This window comes from Catharus ustulatus, chromosome 9 (genome assembly GCF_009819885.2).
Source record: "Catharus ustulatus isolate bCatUst1 chromosome 9, bCatUst1.pri.v2, whole genome shotgun sequence".
NCBI lineage: Eukaryota > Metazoa > Chordata > Aves > Passeriformes > Turdidae > Catharus > Catharus ustulatus.
In genome coordinates, this window is record NC_046229.1 from 789,898 (window position 1) to 800,792 (window position 10,895).

Genomic DNA, 10,895 nt, shown 5'->3' on the forward strand with positions numbered 1-10,895 from the left:
CCTGCACTGACCCGTCACCTGCACTGACCCATGCCTGTGACCTGCAGAGACCCATCCCTGGCACCTGCACTGACCCTGTCACCTGCACTGATCCTGATCCTGTCACCTGCACTAACCCTGATCCCTGTCAGCTGCACTGACCTTGATTCTGTCACCTGCACTGACCCTGTCACCTGCACTGACCCTGTCACCTTCCCTGATCCTGTCACCTGAACAGACCCACCCCTGTCACCTGCACTGATCCTGTCACCTACACTGACCCTGATCCCTGTCAGCTGCACTGATCCTGATCCTGTCACCTGCACTGACCCTGTCACCTGCCCTGATCCTGTCACCTGAACAGACCCACCCCTGTCACCTGCACTGATCCTGTCACCTGCACTGATCCATCCCTGTCACCTGCCCTGACCTTGTCACCTGCACTGACCCATCCCTGTCACTTGCACTGACCCTATCACCTGAACAGACCCATCCTTGTTACCTGCACTGACCCTGATCCCTGTCAGCTGCACTGACCTTGATTCTGTCACCTGCACTGATCCTGTCACCTGCACTGATCTGTCACCTGCACTGACCCTGATGCTGTCACCTGCACTGACTGCACAGACATCACTGACTGCACAGACCTCGCTCAGGACTCTCCATCCCTTCCCCGCTCCCTCGGCACTCTCCATCCCTTCCCCATTTCCCTCGGCACTCTCCATCCCTTCCCCGTTTCCCTCGGCACTCTCCATCCCTTTCCCCGCTCCCCAGCTCCTCCCGCTCCCCGAGTCCCTCCCGCTCCCCGCCACCCCCGCCCCGGGGCGGTCCCGCCCGTCCCTCCGCTCCATAAAGCGGCCGCGCGGTGCCGCCGCGGCGCTGCCGGCTCGGGGCCGGCTCCTGTCCGGGTGTGTTGCCGCTCTGTTCCTTGGGCTCTGTTCCCGCTCCATGCGGGCTGTCCCCGCTCCGGGATGAGCCCCTGGCAGCAGCGCTCTCCCAACGCCAGCGCCGCGGGCGGGCTGGGCCCGCGGGCCAACGCCACGGGCCGGGGCGGCGAGCGCGGCAGCGCCGTGTCCGTGGCCATCCCGCTGACCATGATGCTGACCGGCATCGTGGGCAATGCCCTGGCCATGCTGCTCGTGTCCCGCAGCTACCGCGCCAAGGGCAGCCGTAGGAAGCGCTCGTTCCTGCTGTGCATCGGCTCGCTGGCGCTCACCGACATGCTGGGCCAGCTGCTCACCAGCCCCATCGTCATCTCCGTGTACCTGTCGGGCCGGCCCTGGCCCGCCATGGACCCCTCGGGCCGCCTCTGCGACTTCTTCGGCTTCAGCATGACGGTGTTCGGGCTGTGCCCGCTGCTGATCGCCAGCGCCATGGCCGTGGAGCGGGCTCTGGCCATCCGCGCCCCGCACTGGTACGCCAGCCACATGAGCCCGCGGGCCACCGAGCGCGGCCTGCTCGCCATCTGGGCCGCCGGCGTGGCCTTCGCGCTGCTGCCGCTGGCCGGGCTGGGCCGCTACGCGCTGCAGTGGCCCGGCACCTGGTGCTTCATCAGCACGGCCGGGGGCAGCGCCTTCGCCGCCGCCTTCGCCGCGCTGGGGCTGCTGTCGCTGGTGGTGACCGGCGCCGGTAACCTGGCCACCATGGAGGCGCTGGTGGCTCGCTGCCGGGCCAAGGCCCGCGCGGCACAGCCCGGCCAGCGCTGGGGCCGCATCGCCACCGAGACGCTGCTGCAGCTGCTGGGCATCATGTGCGTGCTGTCCGCCTGCTGGTCACCGCTGCTGGTACGTACCGAGCCCCCCTGGGACACCGGACAGCCCCCCGGGCCACCGAGCCCCTGGGCCACCGAACAGCGGGGCCACCGAGCCCTGCTGGGGCCACCGAGCCCCAGGGCCACCTTGGCGACATCCATGGACAGGACAGGGACAGGGGGATCAATGCCCCTTGGGGACATCCATGGACAGGACAGGGGGGATCAGTGCTCCTTGGGGACATCGAGGGACAGGAGGATCGCTGCTCCTTGGGGACATCCAGGGACATCCAGGGACAGGGGGATCAGTGCCCCTTGGGAACATCCGTGGACAGGACAGGACAGGGGGATCGCTGCTCCTTGGGGACATCGAGGGACAGGGGGGATCAGTGCTCCTTGGGGACATCCATGGACAGGACAGGGGGATGGCTGCTGCTTGGGGACATCCAGGGACAGGGGGGATCAGTGCCCCTTGGGGACATCCATGGACAGGACAGGGGGATGGCTGCTCCTTGGGGACATCCATGGACAGGACAGGACAGGGGGATCACTACTCCTTGGGGACATCCACGTACAACAGGGACAAGGGGATCAGTGCCCCTTGGGGACATCGAGGGACATGGACAGGGGAGGACAGCAGGGAGAGGAGGATCGCTGCCCCTTTGGGACATCTAGGGACAGGACAGGGGTGATCAGTGCCCCTGGGGGACATCCAGGGACAGGGGGATCGCTACTCCTTGGGGACATCGAGGGGACAGCCCCTGGGGAGGACAGCAGGGACAGGGACAGGGTGGGAAGGTTGTTGGAGAGGAGCTGGGAGTGTCCCAGAGGAGAGCCGAGTGCAGGGGAGTTTTAATGGGAGTTAAATGAGGAGAGCCCGGGTTTTGTGCAGAGGAGAACAGTGGGCTGTGAGGAGTGGCTCTGGGAGCAGGACGCTGCAGCCAGGTGGGATTTAGGGGTTTTATTTGCTCCCACCTCGCAGCAAAACTTCTGTCAGTGTTTTACGATGAGAAAATTCACAAGCCGTGACTGTGAGTGCCTGTGGCTGGCAGCCCGCTGGGTTTGATTTACAGCAGCCTTCCGGGCTGGTCCTGGCTGGTTTTTTAAGGATCTTTGCATTGCTCTCCACTATTTTATTATTCCTTCCTCAACAAGCCCTGCTGGTGATGCAGGAGTGGGGGAGGCAGAATCCAGAACTTGCTGTGGGACCAGGGCACACCCGGGGCTCTGGAATCCTGTCCCAAATTCTGTCTCATTCTGTCAAGCAGGACTTTTGGAAAATTGGTCCTTGGGATCTCTGAAGCTGGCTGGGGCAATGCTGAGGTTATGTGAAAGGCTCTTTGTGGCTGGAGAAGGATTTTGCTTCGTTGCCCTGAGGGTTTCAGCAGCCCTGCAGCATGAGAGGAGATGGCTGAGATGGGGAAGAGCTCCCTCCTCCCTCCTGAGCAGGGCTCCCAGATAAATCAGTGAGCAGCCAGGGATTCCCTTGGTGCTTTGGTGCCCTGGGCTTTTCTCAGGATTCAGAGGCAAAAGTCAACCCACAGGCACAAGGGAATCCATCAGCACTTCCCTTGGCAGCAGCAACACTTGGAAGTGTGGAGCTTGTCTGTGGAGCTCTCAGAACCCAGACTCAGGGCTGCAGGGGTGTTTTTATAACTACACCTCCGTTTTTATCCATAAACCTCCACTCATACATACACCCCAGTTCTGCACCATCTGAAGTGCAGGTCAGCAATTAGAGAGCAGATTTCTGGAGAATGAAAATGCCTTTCAGTGAAAGTGTTTAACCTGCAGCTGCAGCACTCAGCAGTTGTAAGAAATGGAGCTGAAATAGAAATCCAGGGCTTGACAGAGGAGGGTTTTTGTTTCTGTGGGTTTTTTACAGACATCTGAGTTTTGTAACTGAGAATTAATGGATCCTGGCAGCTGCTGCTGTGAGGTAAACAACACCCTCGCCACACACGGTATTTTTAGAGCTGATCTGTTGATGTAAACGACAAAATCAAATGTGATTTAGCAGCAGAGGGAAAGCTCTGACATCGTGGCTGTGCTCTGGAGGCTCCTTGGAGCGTCCTGCACGTCTGGCTGTGCTGGCTCGGGCAGGAGGGAGGAGAGCAGGCAGGCAGGAGCTGTTTCCTCTCTCCAAGCACTCTCCAGGCACACAGCCCAGTGCAGTGTGGCACTGCTGCTCCCCAGGTCACACTGCTCCTCTGTCCCTGCGGGGCACAGCACACAGGGATGGATTCCCAGAGGGCAGGCAGGGATGGGATTTGGGATTTGGGCACAATTCCTGGCACAGGGGGCACAGAGCAGCCCTGCATCCCTGCAGTGCCCCAGGCCGGGCTGGGACACCCTGGGACAGTGGAGGTGTCCCCATGGCAGGGGTGGCACTGGGGGGATTTGGGGTCCCTGCCAGCCCAGTCTGGGGTTCTGGGATGACCCTGAGCTGATGGCAGCAGACAAACGAGTGAGGTGAAATGAGGGAAGCACAGAAACACCACTGCAGCACAAACTGGAATTCTCACAGATAATTTTGGAGTTCCAGGCAAAAAAATCATTCCTTCCCAGAGCTGTCTCAAAGTTATTTAAGGCCAAAGTGCTCCGAAATTCTGCTGCTTTTCCTGTTAAAATACTTCTGCTCCTTATCCCTCCTGGCAGGCAGAATTTACTGATAAAACCACATTCATGATAACAGTGACGTTTCAGCTGCTCTTGTTGAATAAATCCAATCACCAGCCTTATTTCTATATGCTTTTTGAGCCAGATTTTTAATGACATAAATTATGTTGACTTTATTGCACCTGATTCTGTTCCTCTGCCTTGTGCAGCCTTTTAATCCATTTAGGAGACCAATACAGGCCATGATAAGCAGCCTCTAATGATATCAAACAAACAAAATTTCCAGTAGAGCAGCTGTTGGCCCAGCAAAGACTCCAATCAAGGGATGCTACGTAATAAACCAGAGAGGAGCTGAGGTTGTGTGCTTGGGAAATGCATTTTATTAGGCTGGTGGTTTTGGAGCTCTGCCTAAAAAAGAGATGGGAGAGTCTGGACAGGGACAGGGACAGGGACAGGGACAGGGTGAGAAGAGCCAGGGCAGGGGTCAGGTCAGGTTCTGGCTCTGTGGGTCTGGGACCCCAGTGGCTCCTGATGTGCTCTGGGTCTGTATCCGTGTTCTCACAAAGTTCTGTATCTATATTCTCACAAAGCTCTATATCCATGTTCTCACAAAGTTCTGTATCAACATTTTCACAAAACTCTATGTCCATGTTTTGACAAAGCTCTATATCCACATTTTCACAAAGCTCTATATCCACATTTTCACAAAGCTCTATATCCACGTTTTCACAAAGCTCTATATCCATATTGTCACAAAGCTCTACATCTATCTTTTCACAAAGCTTTTTATCCATGTTTTCATGAAGTTTTATATCCATGTTCTCACAAAGCTCTATATCCACATTTTCACAAAGCTCTATATCCATGTTCTCACAAAGCTCTATACCCATATTTTCACAAGGCTCTATATCTATATTTTCATGAAGTTTTATATCCATATTTTCACAAAGCTCTAGATCCACGTTTTCACAAAGCTCTATATCCATATTTTTATAAAGTTTTATATCTATGTTTTCACAAAGTTCTATATCCACATTTTCACAAAGCTCTATATCCATATTTTCATGAAGTTTTATATCCATATTTTCACAAAGCTCTGTATCCATATTTTCACAAAGCTCTATGTCCATGTTCTCACAAAGTTCTATATCCACATTCTCACAAAGTTCTATGTCCATGTTCTCACAAAGTTCTGTGTCCATATTTTCACAAAGCTCTATATCCACATTCTCACAAAGCTCTATGTCCATGTTCTCACAAAGCTCTGTGTCCACATTTTCACAAAGTTCTGTGTCCATGTTCTCACAAAGTTCTGTGTCCATGTTTTCACAAAGTTCTATCCATGGCCACTGATGCCAATGAAATGTCGTGGGTGGAATCTTCAGCTGCTTCTGTTTAAAGAAACAAAAACAATTCTCCTGTGCTGTCCACGCTGCCCTGCCCTCCAGACTGAGCCCAGGCTTTCCAAGGTCAACAATGGTTATTGATCTGGCACCCAGAATATCCCTTTGAATGGAAAAATCCTCCCTGGAGCCTCCGTGGCTCCAACTGTCCCAGCTGTGGGGACAGCACAGCCCAGCTGTGACCCTGCTGGTGACACAGCTCTGGGGAGCTTCCTGTGGGACTGCAGGTCCTTCCTAAAGGCTGGAGCTGGGCTGGGCCAGGACTGGCAGTGATTCCTGCAGATCTGCTCCCTCGGGCTGCTCCCAGCAGCTTTGGGATGGGCTGCCAGTTTATCCTGGGCTGGGAGTGCTGGGAGTGCTGAGCTGTGCCAGGACAGGGCTGGGAGAGCTGAGCTGTGCCAGGACAGGGCTGGGAGAGCTGAGCTGTGCCAGGACAGGGCTGGCAGTGCTGACCTGTGCCAGGACAGGGCTGGGAGAGCTGGGAGTGCTGAGCTGTGCCAGGACAGGGCTGAGAGAGCTGACCTGTGCCAGGACAGGGCTGGGAGAGCTGACCCGTGCCAGGACAGGGCTGGGAGAGCTGACCCGTGCCAGGACAGGGCTGGGAGAGCTGACCTGTGCCAGGACAGAGCTGGGAGAGCTGACCCGTGCCAGGACAGGGCTGGGAGAGCTGACCTGTGCCAGGACAGGGCTGGGAGAGCTGACCTGTGCCAGGACAGGGCTGGCAGTGCTGAGCTGTACCAGGACAGAGCTGGGAGAGCTGACCTGTGCCAGGACAGGGCTGGGAGAGCTGGGAGAGCTGAGCTGTGCCAGGACAGGGGCTGGCAGTGCTGACCTGTGCCAGGACAGGGCTGGCAGTGCTGACCTGTGCCAGGACAGAGCTGGAGCTACCTCAGGCAGTGGTGGCTGTGCATCCATCTCCATGGCACTGGGAGCACACCCAGCACCATCCCAGACCCAAAGGGATTCCAGGCTGCACACTCCAACATGCCCAGTAAAGGTTTGTGAGGAAAAGAAGGATCTGTAGAGGAAAATGAGGTGTTCAGGGAAATGAGGTGTTCAGGAAAATGAGGTGTTCAGGGAAATGAGGTGTTCAGGAGCTCCCCCACAGGATCCCAGACTGGTTGGGGTTGGGAGGGACCCCTTAGTCCCACGGGCAGGGACACCTGGCTCCAGCCCAGGCTGCTCCAAGGCCTGGCTGGGACATTCCAGGGGTGCACGGGCTCTGTGCACAGAGGTGACCCAGCTGTGGTGGCCCTGTGTCCCTTCTGTCCCTCCCAGGTCACCATGCTGAGGATGGTGTCACTGACCCCTGTCCCCTTCTGTCCCTCCCCAGGTCACCATGCTGAGGATGGTGGCAGTGACCCCTGTCCCTTGTGTCCCTCCCCAGGTCACCATGCTGAGGATGGTGGCACTGACCCTGTGTCCCCTCTGTCCCTCCCCAGGTCACCATGCTGAGGATGGTGTCACTGACCCTGTGTCCCCTCTGTCCCTCCCCAGGTCACCATGCTGAGGATGGTGGCAGTGACCCCTGTCCCCTCTGTCCCTCCCCAGGTCACCATGCTGAGGATGGTGGCAGTGACCCCTGTCCCTTGTGTCCCTCCCCAGGTCACCATGCTGAGGATGGTGTCACTGACCCCTGTCCCCTCTGTCCCTCCCCAGGTCACCATGCTGAGGATGGTGGCAGTGACCCCTGTCCCCTCTGTCCCTCCCCAGGTCACCATGCTGAGGATGGTGTCACTGACCCTGTGTCCCTTTATCTTTGTCCCTCCCCAGGTCACCATGCTGAGGATGGTGGCAGTGACCCCTGTCCCCTCTGTCCCTCCCCAGGTCACCATGCTGAGGATGGTGGCAGTGACCCCTGTCCCCTCTGTCCCTCCCCAGGTCACCATGCTGAGGATGGTGGCAGTGACCCCTGTCCCTTGTGTCCCTCCCCAGGTCACCATGCTGAGGATGGTGGCAGTGACCCCTGTCCCCTCTGTCCCTCCCCAGGTCACCATGCTGAGGATGGTGTCACTGACCCTGTGTCCCTTTTCCTTTGTCCCTCCCAGGTCACCATGCTGAGGTTGGTGGCGCAGCGGGCGGCCGGGCCGTGCCGGGGCGATGTCCGGCGCTGGGAGTGGCAGCAGCAGTGGCAGCAGCAGTGGCAGCAGCAGTGGCAGCAGGAGTGTGACCTGTCCCTGACTGCTGTTCGCCTGGCCTCCCTCAATCAGATCCTGGACCCCTGGGTGTACCTGCTGCTGCGCAGGATCCTGCTGCGCCGCTTCTGCCAGGCGGCCAGCGCCGTGTCCAAGTGCTCCAGCGCCGAGTGCAGGGACAGGGACAGCGCCAGCGACAGGGCCATCACCCTGTCCCACCGGACTGCAGCCTGAGGGGCCCCCACGGCGGCCTGAGGGCGCATTGCCACAGCTGCAGGAGCATGGGAAGCCTCCTGGGGATCTGCTCCGTGCTGGCACCTCCTCACCGTGTCCCTGCTGCAGCCACAGGGCCACCGTGTTCCTGCAGGGTGACACAAGTGCTGGGGGACAGCAGGACGGGACACGGCGTGGGCATCGGTGGCTGAGCTGCACCACGGGCTCAGGACATTCCTGGGCACTGCAAAACAGGATCAGGACATTCCATGTCACTGCAAACAGGATCAGGACATTCCCTGGGCACTGCAGAGTGGGCTCAGAACATTCCTGGGCACTGCAAAACAGGACCAGGACATTCCATGTCACTGCAGAACGGGACCAGGACATTCCATGGTCACTGCCACTTGTGCCTGAGCTGCAGAACAGGACCAGGACATTCCATGTCACTGCAAACAGGACCAGGACATTCCATGTCACTGCAGAGTGGGGTCAGGACATTCCCTGGGCACTGCAAACAGAACCAGGACATTCCCTGGTCACTGCAAAACAGGATCAGGACATTCCATGTCACTGCAAACAGGAGCAGGACACTCCATGGTCAATGCAAACAGGACCAGGACATTCCCTGGGCACTGCAGAGTGGGGTCAGGACATTCCCTGGGCACTGCAAACAGGATCAGGACATTCCATGGTCACTGCAGAACGAGCTCAGGACATTCCCTGGGCACTGCAAACAGGATCAGGACATTCCATGGTCACTGCAGAACGGGCTCAGGACATTCCCTGGACACTGCAGAGTGGGGTCAGGACATTCCCTGGGCACTGCAGAGCAGGGTCAGGACATTCCATGTCACTGCAAACAGGACCAGGACATTCCTGGGCACTGCAGACAGGACCAGACATTCTCTTGTCACTGCAGAACGGGGTCAGGACATTCCATGGTCACTGCCACTTGTGCCTGAGCTGCAGAATGGGACCAGGACATTCCCTGGGCACTGCAAACAGGATCAAGACATTCCATGTCACTGCAGAGCAGGATCAGGACATTCCCTGGTCACTGCAAACAGGATCAGGACATTCCTGGGCACTGCCACCCATGGCTGAGCTGCACACTGGGAGTTCTCATGGGCCTAAAGTAGAGCCTGAGGGGGCTTCTCTTGCTTTAAGGTGGATAAAATGGTTTTCCTGACAGCCAACAGATTCTACAGATGGAATTACTGAAGGGGCTCACTCCTGAGAATGTTTCATACCAACGTTATCTCCTTCAGAGAGTCCTTCCAGCTTTTTATCTGGAGGAGCATGGGGAGAAAGGGAGAAGAAACACAGAAATAAGGAAAAGATTAAATGTGATTGGATTTCAGTGTCTGAAAGCTGAGCAGGGGCTGTGGCAGTGGTGGAACATCCATCTCCTCCAGGAACTGAAGGCAGCACGAGTGTCCTGGCTCAGAGATGTGTCCTGATAAATCCTGAAGGCAGCTGGGGAGGATGCAGCTCTGGGGCAAGGCACAAATCCCTGATAAATCCTGAAGGCAGCTGGGGAAGATGCAGCCCTGGGGCAAGGCACAAATCCCTGATTCCTCCCTGGCTCTTTGTGGAATGGCCAGGCAGGCTGGGATTGCTGCTTGCACAGCTCCCACACTGCTGGGGGCAGATGGAGAGGGGACAAACAAGCTGGAAATGGGACTTTAAAAAAAAATAAAGGTTCCCCCAGGAGCTGTGTTGTGGGAAGTGCCAGGCTGCCCTGGCTTTGTGAGGAATGGGCACTCAGGGCCTCCTCCTTCCTCCAGAGCAGCGTCCTGAGTTCAGCTCTTCCTCCAAACACCAACGTGGCAGCTCTGGGAGGTTCTGAACTGCAGCAGGCTGGAATGGAAGAGTGGGAATTTGTCAGGTCCTTTCCCAAAGAAACTTCATGGTTTAGTTACAAACTCACTTCCAATCCATTTGTGCCACATCTGAGGTTTATTTTTTTAAAAGCTGTGTCTTAAAGCATTTTCTTCACCCTTTTGGAGCTGACAGCCTCTCGTGTCTCCTGTTTTGTGGGGTGAAATTAAATGCAAATGTAATAAAATAAACTGATATTCCATGTGCCAGGTACTGAGGAATTCAGGGGTCTTACAGACAAATGAAATCCTGCATCTGTGAGGAATTTCTTGCACAAAACCTTTACTTTTACTCTTTTTACTTTGTTTATAAAAGTGACTCCTCTGCAAAGAATCCGTGCCTTCACTTCTGTTCTGCATTCTGATTCTTGTCCACATCAATCTGATTTTATCCAGGTGATGTCTGGGTCCAGCCTAAAAGCCAAGGTTCAGCTTTAACTGAAGACCCAGCCTAAATTGTAATGGATTAAATTTTATTTTTCATTTTGAGTTTCTGAGCTGCTCCTGGCTGTAACAACCACAGGTCCATCAGTGCTTCACTTACTGGGTGGTGCCTTGGGGGAAATGCTGCTTCCAGAAGTGCCTTGCAGGAGCCAGACTCTGCTTTGTTGGAGTTGTTTGGGGCTGGAAAAAGCGTCAGAGGATCCCTTTTGTTCCCTCTGTGTACTTTTCCTTTGGGAAGGAGCTCAGCAGAGCCGCCCACTTGTGAAATATGTGGGGATGACCTCAGCTGGATCAGCCTGGCCAGCACATTCCTGAGGGGATGGAGGCAGGGAATCTGCTCCCTGCTCCCTGCTGTCCCCATCCCTGATGGAAAATGGGGAATGTGGCACTGGGGGGGTCCTGCTGCAGGGTCAGGGCAGCTTGTGCAAATACCAGGGTGGTTTCACCCCAGCTCCCACAGAACAAAGTG

The 10,895-nt window shown here is 56.4% G+C and overlaps 1 protein-coding gene across 2 annotated transcripts; it reads left to right on the forward strand.

The window, feature by feature from the left end:
• The first annotated feature begins 871 nt into the window (after window positions 1-871).
• On the forward strand, window positions 872-10,471 carry PTGER3 (prostaglandin E receptor 3). 2 transcript variants are annotated; one of them, XM_033068120.1, is made up of 2 exons: window positions 872-1,763; window positions 7,800-10,471. In XM_033068120.1, exons 1-2 carry the CDS (start codon window positions 951-953, stop codon window positions 8,118-8,120), a joined length of 1,134 nt encoding a protein of 377 aa, XP_032924011.1. In that variant the 5' UTR covers window positions 872-950; the 3' UTR covers window positions 8,121-10,471. The 2 variants fall into 2 exon arrangements, with proteins under 2 accessions (XP_032924011.1, XP_032924013.1); XM_033068122.1 differs by lacking the exon at window positions 7,800-10,471 and adding an exon at window positions 7,030-7,497.
• Window positions 10,472-10,895: the final 424 nt, after the last annotated feature.